The sequence below is a fragment of the Phoca vitulina genome, unplaced genomic scaffold (genome assembly GCF_004348235.1).
Source record: "Phoca vitulina isolate PV1807 unplaced genomic scaffold, GSC_HSeal_1.0 scaffold3, whole genome shotgun sequence".
In the NCBI taxonomy this organism is placed as follows: domain Eukaryota; kingdom Metazoa; phylum Chordata; class Mammalia; order Carnivora; family Phocidae; genus Phoca; species Phoca vitulina.
The window spans coordinates 7,324,344-7,348,539 of NW_022589706.1; the positions used below are offsets into that span (position 1 = coordinate 7,324,344).

At 48.4% G+C, this 24,196-nt stretch overlaps 1 protein-coding gene across 1 annotated transcript in view; it reads right to left on the bottom strand.

Moving 5' to 3' along the window:
- Positions 1-3,931: 3,931 nt before the first annotated feature.
- The window catches only part of PROM1 (prominin 1), a 100,178-nt gene continuing 79,913 nt past the window's right edge, over positions 3,932-24,196 (bottom strand). Inside the window, exons 13-24 of the mRNA XM_032400046.1 lie at positions 22,303-22,426; positions 20,648-20,751; positions 19,011-19,095; positions 17,683-17,829; positions 16,823-16,894; positions 15,772-15,864; positions 13,712-13,765; positions 11,552-11,632; positions 11,394-11,462; positions 8,728-8,820; positions 5,300-5,415; positions 3,932-4,360 (exon numbers count right to left, since the gene is read on the bottom strand). Coding sequence (XP_032255937.1) covers positions 4,306-4,360; positions 5,300-5,415; positions 8,728-8,820; positions 11,394-11,462; positions 11,552-11,632; positions 13,712-13,765; positions 15,772-15,864; positions 16,823-16,894; positions 17,683-17,829; positions 19,011-19,095; positions 20,648-20,751; positions 22,303-22,426 — 1,093 coding nt within the window. The 3' untranslated portion in view covers positions 3,932-4,305. The remainder of the gene's footprint in view (positions 4,361-5,299; positions 5,416-8,727; positions 8,821-11,393; positions 11,463-11,551; positions 11,633-13,711; positions 13,766-15,771; positions 15,865-16,822; positions 16,895-17,682; positions 17,830-19,010; positions 19,096-20,647; positions 20,752-22,302; positions 22,427-24,196) is intronic.

Sequence of the window (24,196 nt, forward strand, 5' to 3'; positions counted from 1 at the left end):
CAACATCCGACTTGAGCTCTCCAGGCAGAAAGAAGTCCTTCTGAGGGTCCCTCTGTGCTGATTATAAACTGCAATCTTTCAGGAGCTCACAGACCCAGATATATTTGCAAGTGGATGCGCAGCAAGGATTTTTCATTCTCACATTTTTCTTAGCCATTTTATTCAAAGCAGTTAGACCCCTGCCATAATATATGCACCTCCCAGGCTGGTCCTAAATCCTTCCTGCAGACGGTGGGATTGTTGTTAAAAGGTCAGTAACTGGTCTGTGCTTAATCTGTCCCATGTTCATATAAACTTTGAATCATCAGGTGTGAGAGGAGGAGTATATATTAGGGATGAGGAGGTCAATACCATCAGTTTAAAGTCATCAATTTAATTAATCTGACAAACAGATTTCCTGTATGAAACCCAGACAGATTATGTGCCACTCACAAGGTCCTAGAGGCTGTGCAGTAGCCGAGTGCATCAGCTGGGGAATGCCAGTTGCTATAACAATAACACCCAGCCCTGTGGGCTTTACACACTGAAAACTCATTTCTTCCTCACGTGAATCCAAAATGGGTGTTTCCACTGTGGATTAGCACGAACAAAATTCAGTTGTTGCCTCTAGAACCCCAGCCTTGTCAGACTTCTGACTGCAGCTATATTGATCATGCATTTTGGCAGGATCCTGTCTTGGGCATGGCGAGTGCCTTTTGCTCAATCTCTTTGGCACAAAGTGTCAAAGATCGTTTGTCTGCAAGCTCACCTGGGCCTGCAAACATGTTTACTGTCCTGCCCCAGGGATGCCCGAATGCTCACACTCTTGCCCCTGAAGGGGTGACTGCACTGACGACGTCAAGCCCGTGGGCTCCCGGGAAGAGCAGGCGGCAGCAGCTTAGGAGCCGAGTCCTGACGGGCCAGCCTCCGGTCAGTTCTCGGGAGGACTGTGGACTGAGGCTTGGAGATGGATTCCTGAGACAGCAAAGGAAAGTCACACCCCCCACAGACCTCACGAGCCAAGTGGGAAGTGCGGACTTAGTTGGGCTGTTTGGGGACAGGAGACGATCTGTGCCTCATCCTGGTAACTTGCTGAGGCTGGAAAATCTGCCCAGTTTGCCTGGGGACCTGGGTAGCAGGTGTGCGGGAGGCAGCCCCATGGGCCCCCTACCCAGGGCCTGCGAACCCCAAGGACCTTGGTGGAATCCCGCGGTCTGACGCAGGGGAGAGTGCTGAGGGACGCCTCTGGCAGCGGGAGGCACCTCTGCGCAGAGTCGCTGCGGCCGCGGGGCTCCTCCTTCTGCCCACGAGGCTCCCCGCGGTGCGGCACTTGACACCCTGCGGCTGACGGCTGCTGGACACTTGTGGAGAGCGAGTGGCTGAGGGACGACTGCCGGACGTCACTGTGTCCAGCTGTCCCCTGCCTGCATTGGCCGCCTCGGATCCTGGGGAAGCAGATGTTTTTTACTTCTCATAAAAATGGAAATGGAACATCCCAGAACAGCAAGGCAGGTCCCAGAGGCAGGTGCCCTTCACACAAGAAGGTAGTGCCCCACCTCTAGGGACCCGTCCTATCTCCTGTGATTACTCACACACGAGCCTTTGGCTCCCTGGACAGGGCTCCCAGGAAGGCCTGAGGGTGCCCGGCTCTGGTTTCTGGAAGGCTCATCTCAGCGCGAGCTGACGGGGTCCCCTGGGTGCGGCCGCCCTGTGGTGCGAGTGACAGCTCTGGTAGGAACTGATGGGCTAGCTTCAAAGGCTCTTGCCTTTCTTCACACAATACTCTTAAGTATCAGGCGTGCCTCTGCCATCTGTCCTTGGCCCCGCTAGCAACCGGACTGGTGGTGACGAATGACACGTATGTTGAAGACACCCGTGTCTGGAATTGCGAGTTCTGGAAGGCCACTGCTGCACCCTGATGAAACATTTTCTGTACCCCATGTGGGTGCCCGTGGGGAGGTGCAGGCCGAGATGGGGCTGTTCAGGCCTGTATGGTGGCCAGTGCTGTTGCCTGTGTAGACCAGTCCTGCCACCAACTGCGTGGGCGCTCAGGACGAGCCTCCATCTGCGTGCCCAGGACACTGAAATGGCCTACAAGGACTATGGTACCTGTCTGCAGTGGATCTGATTTTTTTTCTTTTCTTTTCCTTTCCTTTCTTTTCTTTTCCTTTTTTTAAATGTTTATTGGCCATTTGTTCATTCTCCTTTGTAAAATTCCTCCTGATTTTCTAAGATTAAGCAAGAACCCTCATAGCGCTAAGGGCATGACTTGCAAACAGATTACACGTGTCCTCTGCTGCCATCTTGTGGCAACTTCTGGCTTCTTGTGGCCTTTGACACAACCCGATAAGCAAAATTGCCATCGTGTGGGCGTGGCAGGCTCTGGCCACCCTGTAGTGGCCCTTGAGACCAAGCTCTGCCATATGTTGGATGTCTGGGACATTTACCGTCATATGCTGCCCAAGGGGTCCTGACAGCGGGCTAATGGACATGACATTCAGTGGACATTATCTATTCTTTCTCATTCTCAGCTGGTGGTGTCATCAAGAAGTAGAATGGACTTTGAAAGACTCGACTGGGCAAGATGGGCAAGATCGTTGGATTGACCATGTCATCAGCCTTGCAGACTCCCCACAGAGAAGACAGTGCGAGCCCCATGCAGCTGGTCCTCAGGACTGCAACAATGGCTGCCCGCTTCTGCATCCGCACCTCTGGGATGAGGAGCAGCGATCAGCGAGCAGAACACAGATCTCTGATACCTTATCTGAGGGACAGGGTCCTTATGGATGAAATGCATAGAGAGCTGTGCATCAATCATTAGTTGTTCTCAAGCCAAGCCAGGTTGTACATGAGAATTACATGGGATATATCCCAGAAAATGATTTCGTTAATCTAGGGTAGTGTGTCTATTAGAATCACCTGGGGAAATTTTTTTTTTTTTAAAGCTTTATCCATCTATTTGAGAGAGAGAGTGCGTGAGTGGGGAGGGGCAGAGGGAGAGGGAGAAAGAATCTGAAGCAGACTCCTCACTGAGCGCAAAGCCCGACGCAGAGACCATGACCTGAGCTGAAACCAAGAGCTGGACACCCAACCGACTGAGCCACCCAGGCACCCCTCACCTGGGGAAGTGTAAAAATCCACATGTTTGGGCCACACCCCTAGCCAACTATATCAGTCTCTAAGGGTGGGACCTAAGTATCAGCCACGTGAATCCGTTGCGTGGCAGGGGCTGAGCATCACTGTGTCAGATAAAGAGACAATCTATGCTCACAAGCAGTGGAGTATTAACATGTTCTTAAATAAAGACAAATGTACAATGAAGAGGGGGTGAGTCACTATTTTGTACATGTCTCGTAAAATTTGTCATTTTTCTGTCTCTTGTGATTTGGGTTATTTAACTTAGTTTCTGTGTGTAGAGTTGCTCTCCTTCAAACTCCCTCCCCTATCTTTCTGACTATTAGCTATTGCTGTTGTGTGATGCTGCTGCCTTGGACCGTGTCTGCCCCTCCCCCCCGAATTCGTATCCGCCTAGAGCCTGTGGATGTTTGGAAATAGGTTGTTCACAAATGTGATGAAAGCGAAACGAGGTCATTCTTGATCAGGATGGGCCCTGATCCAATGAGTCCTTAGAAGCAGAAGGAAATCTGGACCCAGGCACACAAGGGCAGACTCCGTTCTGTGAAGACAGAGGCAGAGATTGGAGTGATGTGTCCCAACAGTGCCGTGCATTGTCACAATCATCAGACTCGAGGAGAAAGGCATGAAACAGAGTCTTCCTTCTCTGGGGAAGGGGATTTCCGACCCCTGGCCTCCAGAACTGCGAGAGAAGACACTTCTGCGTAGAGCCACCCCCTCTGCATAATTTGTTACAGCAGCTCTGAGAAAAGGACACAGTGACGTAACTGGGATTTATCATATAGGAATATTTTTCAATAAGAAGATTAGAGTCAGATTTCTGAAATCATTCTTTTATTGTTCACACACACGCACATCTGCGATTTGCTGAGCGTTCTCTAACTACAAGTCTAAGTTCCCAAGCAAGGAAATGGGACACAATTCATGTCTTGTTCCCAAAGCTAAACTGGAAATTCGGTGAATGTATTACATATTGAAACTTTCATCGAAGGCTCAGATGATTAAAGCAAAACTTCTAGAGATTAAAAAAAAAGTAGGTGTACACGCTTTTCACTCTTTGGCGCGTCAGTGCATGTTGAATATAAAAATCACTGAACTCTGTAAACTCCAGGAAGGAAGTGTTTCTTTTCCAGTATTTGGAGGTGCCGTAGGTCAAGAACTCGTGCCGTTGGATCTGTTTAAAAACTTTGTTCATACAGTCTGAGTAGAATGATGTCTATGAAAACCAATATTACCATTTTCCATACTGCAACAAAAATAAATAGACCAAAAACACCACGTTACCTCTAAGATGAAGTATTTACATCATGGGTTACAAAGGCAATGTAACGGTCATGAAAAGTATATGACAGTTTGTGAAGTCTACAAAGAAGGTGAAAAGGTATATTCACATTCTGCTCCCTTTAAAAGCAAGTATTGAAACAACCATTTTATAGATAAATAAACTGAACGTATAAAATGTCATTAGTTCAACAAGTATTTCTTTAGTACGTTGTATGTGCTAGCCCTCATTTTAAGAGACATCAGCACTGATTTTTATCTGGGCATATCTAATGTCTTTATGTAATTTTAAGTTGTTATTACTTTTATTTTATAAGCCCATCATATATTAATAATGATGACCTCCCCAGTCCCATCTGATAAATATGGTTAAAAAAAGAAAACGCTTACTTTTTGGCAATATAGTTTCAGCACTATAAAATACTAAAAAGGGAGATACAATTATTTTTTTTAATTACTATTACAGCTCAACAGCTGCATCCCCCACATCTTTTTACCCTAATACAGATGCTGACAGAGTAAGATCAGGAGAGACACACGTCGAGAGGGAAGCGAGAGAAGTAAAAATGAAGCATACGGGGTCATGACAGAGGCTACAGGGCGTAGGCTACAGAGCCAAAATGAAAACTGGTAAAAACAGTTATAAAGTGCCAAGTCCCCAAGACAGAGGAACTGCAAACAAGAAACAAGAAGGTCGGTTAAGGACGCCGAGAAGAGTAAGCAAGAGGGAAAACAGAGCTAAAACAACCATAAGAAAGTCGGTACAAAGAAGACACCTGAACAGAGGTGACCCCTACTTTAAGAAAAGACCAAGCGTAATCTCATCTTTCGCAAGCTCTCTGAGGTGAGTACCACTTAGAAAGTGACCGCGCTCCCCAAACTCTGCAGAAATGTGTCTACTTACTCATCGTACACGTCCTCTGAGTCCATTCGACGGTAGTACTTGGCCAGCTTCACAGCGAAAATGATGGCTGGGAGTAAAAATATGGTCGCTTTCCCTATGCCAAACCAAAACAGATTCTAGGGAAGAAAAGAAAATCAGGAGGATTACATGCCTGAAGATGGGGAATGGGAAACAGCAGTTGCTTGGCGGGGGGAGGGGGGGGGGATGTCCCTTCCTCTTGCAATTTTTTTAATGAGTCCTAATTTTGTTCATGGAGACCATTTGTGAACAAAATACGAGTCAGCCACTGTGTGAAGCGCTACATATTACTGTAAGTCCTAAAATCTTTCTGAAAACCTCGAATCGGTCCTATTATTATATTGATTTTACAAATGAGGAACAGTGGCAGAAAGTGGAGAAGCAAGGGTTTGAATCTAAGACCCCACCAGATGGCGTCCCTTTGCTGCCCAGGAGAAGCGCAGGGCCCTCCGGCCGCCTGAGCCGAATCACTTTCCGGAGTTGTCCGATGTGCTAATTCACCTTCCTGGCCTTTCTGGGCATCAGAACAGGGGGACCACAGCCTCCTCATTCCAAAACAGTATTGTGCAGAAAAGGCAGAATTACGAGGCTCTCAACAAACATTCCATAGTTAATTTAGCCAATTTGAGGGCAGATCATAGGCTGTATTCAACCCTGTTTTGTCTAAAAGGCAGCTTAAAGTAGTTTCAAAAAGTAGTTGCCAACATTCATAAGTCGGATTTCACATAGGAACTTGGGTTTATGTCCTTTCTTGAAAAGGCTGAAGTTCAGTCTCCGAACGCTGAGCCCCCATCCCCACGAGGCGACAACAGCTGTAACTGAGTGGCGGTTCTTCCGTCGAGAGGGCTATCTGTCCTCGGTTTGCCCCAGGCCACACCGCTAGCTTTTGCAGGGGCGACACCCAACACCGTGTAACCTGACTCACCAGTCACAACGGACGCGCCTGGGAACGACCAGCATGACCCTGTGGGCATCATACACTGGCCAGCCGCGTACACTTGGCCGACTTCGTAAATGCACAAAATCTGCCGCTGCCTTAGGATGTTGTCGGTAACACTAGGACCGGCTCCCCAGCCCACCGCGAGGCAAAGGCAGCTTGGATGTCACAACGGCCCCCCACCCCAACCCTCATGGCTCAGCCGCTGCGATCCTGCTCTTCTCCTGATGGGATGTGCTATCGAATGGCAGTGGCCCCTCCTGGCCCAGAATTCCCAGTAAATTTGTTCTCCTCTCTCCCCCCCGCACCACGTTCTTTTATTGGCACGTTTCTATGCTTTCAAACTTGTTTTGAGAGGCTTTCGAGCTTGATGACAACCATATACTTTTACTGGAAGCTGCCATAATTCTTCCGGGAACAATCGAGATATAAAAGGAACATGTTAGTCAGTCTGGAGTCTGTTTTCCTGGCAAAATCAATGCCCAGAGGTCTTTCTTACTATTTAGACCGCCCTGCTATAAAGCTCCAGCCTACGATCTTCCTGACCAGCCTCCAGGCCTCCCCTTCACTGGTCTCCAATTATTTGTGGAAAGCATCTGATAGTTGGGTGATTTGAGTAGCTGGGGCAGGAGGTGAGGACTGGATGCAAGGAGATTAATTCAGAATCAATAAGATTAGCCCAGGATGCCTAAGGAGGGTTCAGGCATGCGGGGGTCCAAGCAGCAGCACAAAGCCCCTAACGGGCTGGGGAGGAGGGAAGGCGGCCAGGAAGCCAAGCCTTGGGGTCTGCATGGCTGGGAGAGCGCAGGAGTGTTTCCACTCAGGTGTGGAGGTCCGTCTCGCAGAAAGATGGACGTGTGGATGTGGGACAGGGAGATGGACAGATGGAGCGATACAGATGTACTTTGACAAACAGCTGTCCGATCATCATTCATTCAACTGCCTATGCCAGGCAATGTGCCAAATGACAGGGACGCAGCAACACACAGGCCCTCTGCTCAGGGAGTCGAGAGTCTAGAGTGTGCCGCAGGGGACAGGCCTTAATCAAAGAACCACACAAATGTGCAATTCAAACAGCACTAACACCTCTAAAGGAAAAGCATAGAGTTCTATGGGAGTGTAGAAAAGGGAGCTCAATCTAGGTGGGAAGATCAGAAAGGCTTTCTGGAAAAAAAGACATGTTTGAGCTAAGACCTGACCGCTGCTCACTAGTAATAGCAAACATGTATTGAGTGTCAACGTACCTCAAGGTGTCAAGGGCTTGACACAGAATCTCTCACTGAACTATCAAATAGCCCTACTCGGGTGATGAAGCTCAGAAAATTCAATAATTTTTCAAAGTCACAGAGTTCAGAAAATGTAGAAGTACAATCCAAATCCAGAGCCTGTGTTCTCACTCACTGGCGGACTTAGAGCTAGAGTTAGCCAGATGGGGTGTGGGTGTGGAGGGGAAGAATGAGAGAGAGGGAGAGAGTGTGTGTGCATGTGGTTTACAGTCCAGGTAGCAGAAATGGCATGTGCAAAGGCCCTGAGGTGGGGACATCGAGATGGATTTAAAGAAGAGAAAGAAAACGTGTGTCTGGAGAGAAAGGTGATCAAATAGTGCAAAATGTGGCCTCCATGGGCAGGGGCCCAATCATGCAGAGCCTAGTGTATTCAGTTAAGGACCCTGATCTTCACTGGGGATAGCCACAAGAAGTCACCGAGGTGCTTCCAGCAGAGGAAATGAGAGGGTTGGCTCGCAGAGATGGTCAGTGTATATTGAGGAGTGGAGAGAGCTAAGGAATAAACTTGATTAATTGGAACTTACCATCCCAATGGTAATATCTCAAAGGGTTTTAAATAAAAAATTAAATTAAGTGGCACTTGGGTGGCTCAGGAGGTTAAGCATCTGCCTTTGGCTCAGGTCATGATCCCAGGGTCTGGGGATCGAACCCCGTTTCAGGTTCCCTGCTCAGCGGGGAGCCTGCTTCTCTCTCCCTCTGCTTGCCGTCCCCTCCCTGCTTGTGCTCTCTCTGTCTCTCTCTCTCTGTCAAATAAATAAACAAAATCTTTAAAAAAAATTAAATTAAGTTTGCTATAGCTTTGGGGTTATGTATCTATATCTATATCTGTAACTGTATCTACATGGTTGCGCTAAGAATCCTTTTACATATTGGCAATATGCATACCAGTGACCACTCTTTCCATCTATTCTGGACAAATAGAAGTTTTCTTCATGAGGGTCTCCTGACTTCTATAAATATAACTCTAGTAAGAGACAAAGGTAAGCAGCTAGGTCTTTGGCTGTTCCCAGTCTGTTAGGTATCACAACACACTCATCTAAATTTTAGATTTTAGGTCTTGGATTCTACAATAGTAATGGACTCAAGCGCAGAACTATTTTATACCCTAGGGCGTACGACAGTCTGCCAATAAACCATGAAGTGACCAGTTTATTGTGTTTCGTTATTTCGAAAGATGAAATTCTCACCAGGGGGTCGATAACGTAGCTACACAGAAAGACGTCCACAGCAGAGTCCAAAGCGGTGGCCACGGGTTTGCAGCCTGCAATTTGCTCAGTAATCTGTGGGGTAAGAAACACAGGGGAGCTTGGAGCCACGCCCACAAAAATCCACAAGAATTAGATGTGTCGTTTGCCCTTGACCCGGTCTCACAAAAAGGATCTCTACGCCGTCTCAGATACAGAGCTGCGAGGGATGAGCTCCACGGCGTATAAAGTAGGTACTCGAAAGCGAGGTGCTGATTCTGTCTGAGCCCGGGTCTCTGAGTTCTGCCCTTGATATTCGGAACAATAAGGCCCACCCTGCCAGGCTCCCGAGGGAATGCAGAAGTCCAGATTTCCAGCACAGGGGCTCAGTCTGAATTTCTCGCCTGACCCCTTTGAGATCTGACAAAGGATATGGGGAAGAAATGGAAAGCTAATTAGACAATACTTATGTCAGTTAGACCAGGGCTTGGCCAGCTTTTTCTATAAAGGACCAGAGAGTCAATACTCTCGACCTCGCAGGGCAGGCTGAGACACTTTTGTCACAGGCGCTGGACTCCGGCTCGGTATGGCAAAACCAGCCACCGAGGATGCAGAAACCTACGGGCATGGCTGTGTGCCAATAAAATTGTGTTTACAGAAACAGCGCCACCTGCTGACCCCATTTTAGAAGATTGAAAACTATGAACTCAATGAGGTGAGAATAAACAAGTTTTTAATAATCAATTAAACTAATTTTATTTCTTTTTAATTTAAATTCAATTAGCCAACCTATAGTACATCACTAGTTTCCGATGTAGCGTTCAACAATCCCTCAATTGCGTATACCACCCAGTGCTCATACAAGTCTAATGAATCACAAACAGATGCTCCAATCCCATTGACTTAAGATAACTATATTCATTCATTTAAAAAAAACTTCTGAGTGCGTACAGTGAGCTAGATGTTCGCTCACTGGGACAGGGATGTGTCCTATTTCTTTTCCTTTATGGGTGGACTCACCTTCCCCTTTTCTTCCATATATACCTTACAAGGCAACCCACGTTAACAACTTTATTTTTACCAAGCTCAGACAACCCCGTACACTCTCTTTCTAGGCTTTTTAACTGTTGGTTTTACAAAAAGCAGGGTAGGAGTCATATTCTGTATGTTTTTCTGCATCTTTCTTTTCTCTCTTATTTCTACCCTGTAAAAATCTCTCCTAGTCCCTTGGCATAGCGCTGATCCATTTTGTACAAATGGCCACTTAATATTCCCATGGTGTGGCTCTTGTATGACCTAACCATTCCTGTCCAGATTCACTTGGGTTTCAGGGTATTTGCTTTATATGAATGTGACCAAGCTGTGGTTCCTCGGTCTGGTGGAGGAGACGCACAGGGTTGAGTGGCCGTGGTGGTGATGTGGATAATGCATTTCTTCTGCCCTTACTCACCTGCGTGTGCACGCCCTTCACCCCAGCACTGAGAAGACCCTGAGGTCTTCACATCTGGGAGGCAGGGGGAGGTGTCAGCATAGACATCAGAAAGCTGGGCCTTGAAGGAGAACCAGGCTCAGGGCCCAGACGGTGGGGACTGGAGGCGGGGACTGGGGAGGGGGAGATGATACGGAGGGAATCACGTGGAGAATTGTGAATGTTTCCGAGAATCAAGCAGTTGGGTGTGGCTGGAATATGGGGGTGGGGCAGCAAAGAGGGAAGAGACGGCCGGCAGTCTTGGCTCATGCGGCTGAGGGCTGGGAATAGGTATGAGACACCCGAGGCTGCTCGGGGTAGTCTAAATTTTCCTGAGTCCCTAGACTTCTCAAAGCCTGTCTTGGCGGACAGCAAGTAGCCCACATAACTCAGCCCAGGTTATTCAAGTAACTCATCTGCAAGCATCTCCCTCCACCCCCCGCCCCCGCACCTCTCCCGCAGTGGAATAATCCTCCGAGGGATGCAGACCCAAGGCCCAAGATGACAAAAGTCCTACCCCCCGGTTTCTTGGAATGTGACTGTATTTGGAGGTAGGGTCCTTGAAGAGGCAGTTCAGTTAAATGAAGTTATCAGGGTGAGTCCTAAACCAACATGACTGGTGTCTTTATAAAAGAGGAGAAAATTCGGGCACAGACATGCACAGAGGGATGACCATGTGAAGACAGAGAGAGAAGACAGCCACCTACAAGCCAAGCAGAGAGGCCTCCGAAGAAACTAACCCTGCTGACACCTTGATCTTGGACTTCCAGCCTCCAGAATTGTGAGAAAACAAATTTCTGTTTTCTGCTCAAGCCACCCCAAGTAGACTAATACACCAACCACCTGACAGGCTCAGTGGGGCCCAGGGCACAAACACACCACCACTTTGAAGGGAGCTCATAGTTCACTGGGGAGACAGAGTCAAGTGTGGCAGGAACCCCCAAAACGGCGAGCAAAGGAGCTGGGGGAGAAAGTGAGGGCATGTTCTCCAGCTCGGTGGGCCGGCCTGAGAAGGGGTCCAGTGTGGATGACATGTGCTGAGTCCTAGGAGCCCCCTCTTCATGGTCCCCACGTTCGAGGTCCTTTGCTTATCTCCTACCCAATTACTAGGAACTTAACTTTATTTCCTCCTGATTTTATCCTAGAATGTGACTATCCTAACATATGGCCCTCTTAAGTTCATTAAAGATAAACTACTTACTGAGAACTTGACCCACTGCAGATAGCGTTCAAAGTATCCTACTATCGTGTTCCCATACTTCTTACTTTCCTGGAAAGAAATCAAAGAGTAGTAAAATCATTAAGAGGACTATCCCATACTCTCTGCAGCCACGGAGTGACGGGCTCACATCCACTTACTTCAATAATAACTGAGGAGATGCGGGTTTTGAGGAAGTCCTGAGCAGAATCCAGAGAGGAAAGGATATTGACCACTTTCACCTGGAAAACACAGCGATCGACAGGGTCTCAAGGGATGAAGGGATTTAACTAGATGGTTGGCATGTGGATTTGGGTGCTGTTAGCTCGGCCCCACACCACCACAACTTGCTAGTTAAGAAGACCACAGAACCAGCCCAGCCCTCTGAGGGCAGGGGAAGGAGTGGAGTACGTACCAAGCACTCACTTTGTGCCAGACACTGGGCCAAGCTCTTAATCCAAATCACCTCACTGAGTCCAAGAATCCCCCACCTTATCCACAGTTTCCTTCACTCGGGATCCAGAAGCAGATGACCCTCCTTCCGACGTATGGTCAGAAGGTCAATAGCAGCTAACGCTTTGCCACATGCCTACGCCATTCCCCTCCCTTTGCCCCGCACTCAGGCTTTTTATCATCTCACCTCATCACGGGAAGAGGGGGGAGTTCAGTACGGTAAGATATTTTGAGAGAGAGAGACCACATTCACATGATTTCTATTATGGTATATTGTTATAATTGTTCTATTTTATTATTGATTATTGTTTTTCCCCTCTTATTGTGCCTAATCTATCAACTCGACTTTCTCGGAGCTGTGTATGTATGGGAAAAGAACTAAGTACGATGGGGTCCCGTACCCCCTGTGGCCTCAGGCCTGCACTGAATGCACCCCCCATGGAGAAGGGGGGTCTGGTATGAACAGGCTCTTGGAAGGCATTGTGTTAGGCCCCCTTCACAGGGGAGGTGGCTGATCCTGCCTGATGTCACCAGGCTGGGGACACAAAACCTGGCATTTGTACCTAGTTATTTCACACAGATAAGAATCCCCACCTGGCAGCTTGGTCAAATTAGAAAAGGTGCCTTTTCTGTTCTGCCCGGAGACCTCAGGGCACACAGCCCAGCCAGTGGGTCGAGGGCTGATTTGCACCCCAACTCGCCCCCACACCAGCCCTTTGTGAAGGGGAAGGCAGAGCTGCCCACCGTCACCCTGAACGTAAGAGGTACAGCGTAGTAAGGGACCAGCGCGCAGTCCCCAGTCTGTCTCCAGCTTCCCTTGGCATGGGACAACCGTGATTAGAGGTACAGTGATGGTCCCCAAGCAGAGTAAACCTACTAGAATAGTCTTCAGGGGGAACTCAGGGTCTTGGTATGTCAATCAAGTAGCAGACTCAGTGTGGCCCGGGGAGTGTACCAGCTACAACTGAATGAGCTCACGGTTCACGCGGGAGACCCAGCTGCATGGGGCAAGAAGCCCGGTGGCAAAGGTCTGCAAAGGCAGCTGTGAGGAAAGCGCAGGGAGGACCACGGAGTCTTCCACTGTGGCTGACTGACATCCCAAACCTCTCACGGGCAGCCTAGTCTGCTCAATAAAGAAATATTTTCTGAGTTGCCTATTGGCGTTGAGGATACAAGATACACACACCATAGTCACAGAGCTCAGTTTCTGCTGTGGGGATGTCTGTGGTCTCAGGGAGGCCCCTGTGGTCCCGATGACTGATGTCTTTCTAGGCCTGGCTTCTCATGGGCGGGGGCATACGTCCCCACCCCGTAACGATAGGTCCGGCCATGTCATGTCACTTGCTTTGGCCAATTGAACGTAGGTAGAGTGGCAGAGTGCTGGTTCTAGGCAGTCTCCGAAAGGGCAGCCTGTTTCCATTCACCCTCTGATTGCCTGTCCTCCACCTCGAGGACATGAGGTGGCCCAGACAGGAGCTGTTCCTTCAGGCTGGGTCTCCGGGTGGGGAGATAGGTGGAGAAGCCCGCCATGGACCCAACAGTGAGAATGCGTTTGTGGTCAGAAGGCAGTGGATTGTGCGGGTAGCATGATTTCAGTAACCGCGACCATGCATCTTCTGCGCTTGCGTCCCACACATCAAGACACAGCTTTCGCCTGTGTGTCCAATAGTGCGCCAAGGTGAGACGTACTTGCAGAAAGCAAGTGGTAGGAAAACCCAGTTTGACACTTAAAATGGGTAGACAGCCAAGCCTTTTGTTTGTTTTTTTAAACTTAAATACTTGTAAAACCAACATCTCTGAGAGTCTGTGTGTGCTTTTATGATAAGACCCGCCCCACCCAGGACAGAAAAGGAAAAATCAGTCCTTACCCCCAGTCCGCTGCTTTTGTGTTGAAGTTCCTTGATGCTTTGGTAGATAGTACTCTGGTGAACAAACATATGCAATATTTTCTAACTTATGACATGAACCAGCAAGATCACATGCCTGTCTCCCCTCCCTCCCCGCAGTCAGCCATCACATCTGACTTTACTCTGCAATGGTTTCATTCTAGAAAAAAACAACAGATTCAAGTAACGATAGCTCTGGTGTCAGGAAAGCTGAAGAAGGAAATCAGGATATGTCTTCTAGAGCAGCATGCCCCACGCAAGGTGCCCAAGAAACCACGTTGAGTCAGGTTTGCTCAAAGTAGCAGGAACTCCTTAAAAGAAATTCCACCCAAATTGCCCAGAGTAGTTTAACCTGAATGGTTTAGATCAGGGAGTGGTAAAAACAAAGGCCAGATAGTAAATATTTTAGGCTGTGTGGGCCATACCCTGTCCAAAGCACTCAACTTTGCCATTTTATTTTATTTTATTTTATTTTTAATTTAATTTAATTTAATTAATTTAATTTAATTTAATTGTAAACTTTGCCCTTTTAGCCAAAAGCAGCCATAAATCATCTGTAATAAGGGGGCATGGCTGTGTTCCAATAAATCTTAATTTATAAAAACAAGCAACAGGCTGGATTTGGCCCACAGATTGTAGTTTTGGGGGTCATGGTTTGCTAACCCCTGGTTTAGATTGTAGGTCACATGTATAGAGCTATTTGCCTATTTGTAGACAGGTTGCCCCAGCTCTGAGAAGGCCAACGAGTCTTGTGTCTCCTTGAAGGAAAGCGTTTAAGGAACAGGGAAAAACCAGCTTAAAATGTTAACGAATCTGTGCTAGGCATAAACAAGCAGAGCAGAAAATTGGGATGAGCATAGCATACAAAATTCAGAAAATTCAATTTTCTTTGTGAATACTCTAATTAGAAAGTCAGAAGGGGAAAGAAAGACAGAAAGAAAGAGAGAGACATGGTAAAAACTAGTTGTAGAAGGTTTCAAGACTGGAGTCAAGTGGACTGATGCGCTTCTCCAAACCTGAGCAAGCCAACTCTGTAACAGGTTTCCCACACAAACCTAATAATCATTCCTTTGTTCACAGAGTCTCTCTGGGACATCAGCCGCTTCATCTCCAGGAACCAGGTGACCGCAGGGCGGGACCCGTTCCCACCATCTTCAGACGAGAGACGGAAAGCCCTAAGACTTTGTGGAGGCAGAAGCAGGATCTGAAATCAGCTCCGCCTGACTCCAGAGCCTGTGTCCTTTCTCTGCTACAAACTACCTTTCTGGAATTCAGGGAAAGAAGCCAGAGGCAGCGAGAAGAAAAAGAAAGGGGAAGTCAGAACAGAGGCTACGAGAGAGGAGAAAGGAAACATCGCCCATCGGATCAGCAAACTGAGCTAAAGGAGGCAGAGAGAAGAGGACTTACCCTTGCCTTCCCATATTTCTTGGCAGGGTTTGGAGAAAAAGAATTTGAGAATAAATAAGTTAAGAGTGAGTCCAGGGCACAGACACCAGCCTTCCAGCTAGGTGCCTGGCTTCCGGAGGCCTGTTGAAGGCCAAGAGAGCTGGAGCCCGGTACGTGGGGCAATCCCAGAGTTAATCTACCTGGTCACAGGCAAGTGGAAAAGGCAAGGAGATAAGGCACGAAAGGAGTGGTGACATTGAAAATGTGTCTTCTTTAAAGCCCAGCTGCTATCATTTATTTTATTTTTTTAAGTTTTATTTTATTTTATTTTATTTTATTTATTTCAGAGAAAGAACAGAGGGGAGGGGCAGAGGGAGAGGGACAAGCAGACTCCCCGCTGAGCACAGAGCCTGAATTGGGGCTCCACCCGAGGACCCTGAGATCATGACCTGAGCTGAAATCAAAAGCCGGATGTTCAACCCACTGAGCCACTCAGGCGCCCCTGCAAGTTATTTTTTTTTTAACATAGCTCAGTTTCTTAGCCTGAGGCCAGCTGGGTTTGACCTTCGCGCATGAGGTTAGTCTAAATGAAAGCCAGCTAGTGAGATGAGCTTTGCTCGGGTCCCGGGGAAACCCCAGAGGTTGTAGGTTGTTACCATTGACTGTTCCAAAGGAATGACTTGGCCACGGTGAATCGTTCTAATGGTTTGTGCATTACTTTTCAGGGACTGTTTCAAACTTCCTTGGGGCTACAAGGAGAACCAAATAAACACAGGTCAACACCATCCTTCCAGACTCTGGAGCACTCTCCCTAAGTGCAGGAGCTCGGGGCAGGGTAGTCGTGACCAGCATGAAGCCCTCCTTGTCCGCTTGTGGGTGTGGGGACCACCCGGAGGGCAGCGCCAAGACACCTGACCTCGAATCATAGAACCATGACCTCTCGGCGGCCGCCCAAAGCCAGGAGACTTTCCTGAGGGCCAGAGGCTGTGCTCTCTTTCTCACCTCGCCAGAACAGAGCCGGTGTAAAGCCTGCTTTCCAGCAGCTATGTCCCCATTTTACAGACCAGGAAACTAAGGCACAGAGGGGTGAAACATCTCGTCCAAGTTCCTCTCCTTAGGAAGCGGTGGAGTCAGGATTTAAAATCCCAGTCTTCCTCCAGAGTCCAGGCTCCTCATCCCCATGCTCTGCTGCTTCGTGAAAGGGGCCCGTTTGAGCCACCGAGTCACCAACCAGCAGGGGAAGTGAAGACGGAAGTTTACGGGGCTCGGGTGATGTGTTTGCTTTCCCTTATCCAGTTGCTATTGGTGACGCAGAGTACCAGATGGAATCTCCTCCCGTTCCCTACACTGCGAGAAAAATGATGTGTGTGTGTGTGTGTGTGTGTGCGCACGTGCGCGTGTTTGGAGGTAGAGGGGTTGATGGGCGTGAAAGCAGAGATGGTTCTAAAGCAGTGAGGGCACCAGCACCACGAGCAGAGGTCAGGAGACCTGTGGGCACCCTGATGCCACCCCGGGACCATTCACGTGCTCACAGATTTCTGGGCCACACGGCGGTGGCGGCTGGTGGGAAGTCTTGACATGCCCGAGAGAGAGAGAGAGAGGTGCTTTTAACTGAAGTTTACTTGTGGTATAAGGAAGCTAAGAATAGTATGGACATTTGACATCTCTAATGATTACAGCATTTAGAACTGGACTGTTTGAACTCACCAAATGGTCGGCTTTTGCTTCTAGATCATTTGCAAAGGATAAAAGATTCACTTTGGTGGGAGCTTTACCCATCTACAAAAGAGGGGGAAGGAGAACCGTGTCATGGCTGTGGGATTTTTAAGCCTTAGCAATATCTAATAGACAATAGGGTGAGCTATGGTCCATAAAGTAAGGCTGGAAACTCTCAACATAGGTGACAACAGCTGCATTCTTATTTATACATATAAAACCATATTATTTTTATCCAGCCACATGATCCAACCATAAAAAGAAATCAAGTACTGATCCATGCTATAATGGAGATGAATCTCAAAAACTTTAGGCTCCATGAAAGGGGACCAGGAAAGACCATGAAACACAGAAGGTCACATGCTGTATGATTCCACTCATATGACACAGCCAGAATCAGTAAATTCATAGGAGCAGAGCATAGATTAGTAGTTGTCAGGGCTGGGAGGGCAGAAGGGAAGCAACTATGTAATGGGAATGAGGTTTTTTTTTCAGGCGATAAAGATGTTCTGGAACTGGATAGAACCGGTGGTTGAGCAACATGGTGATTCTACTCCAAGCTAATGAATTGTTCACTTTATTTTTTAAATTTTTTATTATTTCTTAGAGATTTTATTTTTAAGTAATCTCTCCACCCAAAGTGGGGCTCGAACTCACGACCCTGAGATCAAGAGTCGCATGCTCTACCGACAGAGCCAGCCAAGCGCCCCTGCATTACTCACTTTAAAATAGTTAATTTATGCTATGTAAATTTAATCTCAATAATAAAAAAAGGAAAGAAAAATAAAAAACCGGAGCTATCTGCTGTTATTTTCCCCCCCAAAGATCAAGCACGAACACATGGGTCACACCTCAGCCAAGTAGACGTTATAGTCTATGGTGTCTACTCCTGAAGAGCTGAAATCCATAAGGTTTCTTCTTCCCGCTTCGTCCAGCAGCACAATATTGTCAATACTTACATTCAGATTTTTAAAATCATTGTCTATGTTTCCAGCATGCTGCATGATAAAAAGAAAAGTTACAGGGAAGCCCATCCTTCAAGAATGCCACATACGTGTTAAAAGAGCAATGATACAAGACAAAAAAAACACAGACGTGCCCTTGACTGGCATTTCCTCCTGGTACTCTTCTCTCCCCTCCCACTCCTTCCCTGCATCCCTGCCTCCTTCCTTATGCCCCACGCCAAGCACTGTGTGAGGAGCTGGGATGCAAAGCAAAATAATAGTCCATCTCAGGCCTCAAAGCCCTCAAAGGAAGAGACAGCGTTGTAATAAAGGCACGCAAACTGCGTCAGGACCCCAGGGGCAGGAGAGAGTCTGCCAAGGCAGGGGGCTGGACGGGGCAACGGAGGGGAGGCGGCCTCTGAATGGGTCTGGACAAATACAGATGCTGAAGGGGGCCAGGCAGGCTGTATCCCAGGGGAAGGAGGCAGCGCGCCCTGGACTCGCGCGGCGAGGACACTTGAGATCACGGGGACATGGCTGGTGACGTGGGGTTGTTCTAAGAGGCAGGCAGAGTTTCAGGCAGCGAGCGTGTAGTGCCCGAGTGCCCTTGAAACTCTTTTGCTCCTCCTCCTGTCCATTATGCTCTTGAGTGGGCTCTGCCTTGGGGGTGGGCTTGGGGGAGAGGGGGGCGGGCAAAGAAGCAGACGAAGTCACTCCCTTCTGTCCGTTTTCATCGCTGTTGCCATGCCATCTTGCTGAGGGCTGGAGGAGCTCCGCAGAGGCCCCTTGGAGTCCTGCAGCCACAGCCATGATTCCCGAGGGGCAAGGAATGTGTGGGGTGGAGTTCTGGGTGCCTAGTTCCCTCTTCAGGGACCTGGCCGAAAAGGGTGGCCAGTGTTGGAGAGCCAACACCCACGGGGCTTTGTTCCTCTAGGGACACGGACACACACAGCAAGATCTTCCTGCGTCATGTCTGCACCGAAGGCCACTTTAGAGATTTTGGGTGGTCAGCTAGAGAAACTCAGGCCTCAAGAAAGACAACGGGTTGGGGGGTGACGAAAATGATCTGGAATTAGACAGAAGTGAGAGTTGCAGGACCTTGTGAGCATTCTAAATGTCACTTTCAGATGGTGAATTTTATCTTATGTGAATTTCACTTCAATGAAGAAAAAGAAAAAGGCAACTGGCTTTACTAAAGACATACATCCCTTTCCTGATTGGCTCTAATTCCTTACCTCTTGAAAGTTGAGATGCTCACTGATATTGTAGCTGTTCTCTAGCTTAAGTGTGGTATAGATGCCCTTATTTTCTTTGCAGTCGCTGTGGGAATAAAGAGAGAAATCATGATCCAGAAAGGCAGCCGTGTCTATCTCTGTCCCCCGCTAAGGATGGAGAGAAAGGTTCACTGTTTATCTTTAGTTTTGTTTAAATCTGGATGCAGAGAAGCGGCTTCTGAGTGCCGATGCAGGAGGTCACCACCCCTCCCACCCCCATGCGCCTACAATTCGGGACTTTGTTCCCTGCTTTACTCAATGTCCCATCTTTGGAACAGATACAGTAAGACTGGTAAAGCATCCTTCTTTCTGTCTCCTTTGTGCTTTTTCTACTGCTGTGAGGGATAACAAGTTCACAACTTGGGAAGAAATAAATTCTCATAAAAAACAAACAAAAAAGGACACCACCTGCTAGAAAGAGGTGTGTTACAGAGCATATCATGGGCTTTATTAAAAGATTCTATCAAACCCCTGCCAGACCACCTGCCTCCATATTTCCAGGGTTGAGCTTCACTTACTAAACAAATGGTTGGATGTATATTTTAAGGGCAGGATGGAGACAGGGAAGGGGCCACACCTATATCCAGACGGTCAGTACACCTAACTTGGCCTCACCTCTCTGCGCTTCTCTAAAATGTGCAAAATGCCTCCTTGACTGAGCTAAGAAGAGCAAGCTCATCTGATGCATGTCCCTGCCACTGAGACGGCCACTTCCCGGGGGCACCTCTTCCTTGTCCAGCAGCCAAAGCCCTCTAGCCCTGAGGGATGCCTGGGAGAAGCCACTTTCCCACAGCCCTAGGAGGAGTGATACTCCTCTCCAGGGAATCCCCAGTCAGCTGGTGTTGTTGGAACAGAGAACTAGATACACTAGCCACCAGGGGTAGGCTGCAGAATTCTGCAGGTGCCAGAGTCACAAAGAGCTGGCAGGCCGGGCCAAGAAGATTGGCTTTGTCTTTTCAGCCCAAAGATGGTTTAATCATGCCCAGAGACTCCAATCAATTGATAACGTCTGCCTGCAACATGCTGTGGAGAAGGATCCTGAGACTCTTCTGGCTATGAGCAAGACCACCAAGGTCTGACTACCAAGGGCTACCACGAAGGCCACTCATTTGCTATCTCTGCTAGGGGGGCCTCTGAACCGTACTGAGCAGGGAGGAAGTAAAATTGCCCAAAGTCACCAAGGCCTGCTCCCTGATGGTACAGCCAAGACTGGAGCCCGTCAGTCAGCTGCTTCACTATTAATTAGCATGTCTGAGATTGGGACCCATCTGCTAACTTCTTCTTATATAGCATTTACTTGGGGTGGCGTGATTGCCGCACAAAGAGTTTTCAAAGGGTCTCGTTAATGCATCTTAGGGTCACCTTAACCAGCAAGGTCTAGTGCATACCGGACAGGGGGACCTTGAGACATCACCACGCCAAAGTCGAGAAGGCTTTCAGGGGAAGGATGCTCTTTTTGGTCTTATTTTACCACTTCCTTGCAAAGACTAGAGAATAGCTGGTCTTATCAAGCTTAAAGACACTTTGAAAGCAAAATTCTCATTCTGGAACAACAACATTTTCAGTAGCCGAAAAACGCATAATGCCATTAAGTCTACCTGTAAACTTGTTCAAAAGTGAGATTAATATCCGGGTTGTTAAACACCATGCCAGAGAGATAGTATTTCCAATTCTCATTTAGTAAATATGGTGTGTCCAAAATCTAGAACAAATTGAAAAAAAGCTTTTTTTAAAAGAGATACTCTTACACTAATACACATACATATAATAAAATAAATATTCTGTTAAATATATTTTGGGGATTTTCAGATCATGGTTCTCTTCATTGGTTTCCAATTTAAAATGGGAAAATAATAGTGTGATTGGACTAAATTGACCACTGGGTAGCATCAATAAGAATTACTAAACTACTTTTTTTGGAGAACACCTCTCTTAGTAAGACAAGTACATTAGAAATGGGAGAATTGACAACTTGATTCAGAGTAGCCAATAGAAAGCCATAAAGCAGTTGGTCCACCTCTCTGCTACTTTTCTCTAGACAAAATGAATTAAAACGTGCATACTCTTTCACTTAATATCATATATTGAAGATGGCTAATATGTCATATATATCATAAAATTAAGACGAGCTTATTAGTGCATGATCGTATATGTGCCCGAGGAATGTAAATGGTTTCAAAATATCCCCTATTTTGGGGCACCTGGGTGGCTCAGTCGGTTAAGCAGCTGACTCTTGGTTTCGGCTCAGGTCATGATCTCAGGGTCATGAGATCAAGCTCTGCGTCCGGCTCAGTGCTCAGCATAGACTCTGCTTGGGATTCTCCTTCCCTCCCCTCTGCCCCTCCTGCTAGTGCTCATGCTCTCTCTCTCTCTCTCAAATAAATAAATAAATCTTTAAAAAGAAAATCCCCTATTTTTTTCTTTTTTTAAAAATTCCTCTTTAGCAATTTAACACAGCACGGGAGATAATGAAGTCTGGCTTGATGTATCACTATTATTTTTTATCAAGAGGCCAAATGGACATAATTTAACACATCAACACTCCCAATTTAATTTTCCTCAACTGAATAATTAAAATACTAAGACAACTGGTTACCTTTGTAGTCACTCACCAAATTTCGTAACAGATTTGAGGCGAAAAGGCATATACGGTAAAACAGGAAAACAGAAATATATTTTAAAAACCAGAATCTGGAGAAAAGCACCGGAAAGCCAGAGTGACGAGAGCGCCACCCAGACCCAAACTGCCTCATTAATTAGTGACACTGAACTGAGAGGTGGTCCCGTCGAATCCACGGGACTCGGTTTCAGAGGGAGAAGGTGGAGCCTGAACTCATTTCCCAACGGCCTCGTCAGACATCCACCGGGGATGACACTCGGCCACGAGGTGTGGAATTTTTCCGTGTCTTTCACTTCACATTGAAGGCCTCAAAGCATCTGCATGGGCAACCATCATTTGAGAACCTCTTTAAAAGGTCAGAAGCCTCCTGGGGTACCCCTCCTTGGGAATTTTCTTCCCCCGCTTATTACAATCCACACTGACCGGCAGGCCTCAACTGCTGGTGGTTGGTTCACCTGACATTCGAAAAACAATACTTTACCACGTTTTTTTCCTTTTGCTCTGACGAATAGAAGGAATCTTCACACACTGAATAAAAGCCAAAATGCTCATCTTTCTGCCCCCACTAGATATGGGGAAATCGAAGTTTCCACTCAAGCCCTTTCCGCCGTGGGGACTGGAAGCCATCCTTACCTGGAATAACTTCCTGTTTTTGTAAGGCTCGCAGACCAGTTTTTCCATGTTTCCACCGATGACAAACGTGAGAACCACGATGGCCATCAGTACCCAGCAGAAGAGGAAACTGACGCCAACCCCACTGGAAACAAAACAGAAATGAGGTTTGGAATTCCACAGTAACTTAGTCAACATTCACGGGCGCCTGGTTGGCTCCCTTGGTAGAGTGTGTGACTCTTGATCTCGGGGTCGTGAGTTCAAGCCCCAAGTTTGGTTAAAAAACAAAAACAAAAACAAAACTACGGATCCAATATTACCTACCAGTACTTACGAGTCCTACCTATGCAGTGTAGGAAAGGGACCTAGAGTCTTCGCTTTGTGCAGGTTAAGCGAGCCCCCTGCTCCGCAGCGGAGACAGGAAGCGGTAAGCACTGTGACCTTTCAGTCCCAGGCATATATTTAGGGAACACTGGTCTCCTTGCAGCCCAGCACGGTGGTTCCGGCACGGCCCCTGAGGTCAGGAGAGTGAACCTGGCCTTCAGCAGGGGACACGGTGAGTGGGGAGGTTCCGAGGCAGGAATTGCACCCTTGGGAGTCTGTGGGGGCCAACGGCTGAGTGGCATGAGCACAGCTCCGGAGGCAGGCAGGGGTGCACGGGACGGCGCCCGGCTGGTCCAGGAAGGGGAAGCTGCTGAGGGCCTAGAAGCACAGGAGGAACATAACCCCCTTTCTCTCTGAGGAAGAACATTCTTGGCAGAGCATGCAGGACAGGGTGGACAGAGGCCCGCGTGGACAGGGCTACCACTGAGGAGGCTGCTGTCGGTCCTGGGGTGGTGGGCTGATGTGGCTGGAGGCAGGGGACAGAAGAGATGGGACACAGGAGATGGACACAGCAGGATGTGCTGGAGATTCTGCCCGAGAGAAGGCGAGGAAGGGCCCAGGGTGATGCCAGGGCTTGTCAGCAGGGAAAGGAGACACTGGTGCTCGGGAAGGGAAGAGCAGGTGGGATCTGGGCCTGCTCCCGGGAGACATGGCCGTGGGGGAGCCGGAGGGGAGCTGGCTGTGTGTGGAGCGCACACGTCTGGGCTACGGGCCGGCACGAGGCAATCAGCTGCTTAGAAGTGACCACTGGCCCCTGGGACTGGGATGGCAGGGAAGAGGCAGCCCGGGGTGGGGCCTGGGGGACTGTGCCGCTTGCTCGAGGGCAGCCAGCGACCAAGGCCCCTAGGGAAGGTTGCTGTGTGCGAAGGAAAGCACTAGGCTCCCGTGCTGGAAGGGAAAACCAAGGCATGTCTGCAGGGGGGAGGGAGTGCGCAGGGGACCCTGTCACCGCGGGGAGGGCATATTCGGGGTGGGGCAGCTACAGGAAGTCCCGGGGCTGGAAGCCTCGAGGTCACTGCTGACCCGAGGGCAGGGCGGGGAGATAAGGACACAGGCAGCAAGCATCATTGTTTCCAGTTGTCTGTGCAGGGAGGGGAGTGAGAGGGAAGAAGTGATGTTGGGAAGTTTTCGGTTGTCCTGTTTAAAGAGGGGAGAGAGCAGACCGTGTTTAAGTGTTGAGAAGCGAGGCTAGGAGAGGGGAAGAGAAGGAGGACACCGGAGAGGGAAGGCTGGTTCACGGCACGCTCACCCTCGGGGCAGTGCGCAGGGAGCAGCAGGTGGGACGGCCCGAAGGGAGACACCCCTCTGCACCCCCTGGACGCAGGGGCGCTGGAGTTTGCGGAAGGTGTATGATACCTTTTATTTCCTCTGTGAAGAAGGGGGTAAAGCCTTCTGCTAAGAGAGGGGGAAATGAGGAGGATGGATGCATCAGAGTGGAAAAAGCCACTGCAGAAGGAAGGGAGGGAGGGAAGGAGGAGCGAGGAAAGGAAGGAAGGAAGGAAGGAAGGAAGGAAGGAAGGAAGGAAGGAAG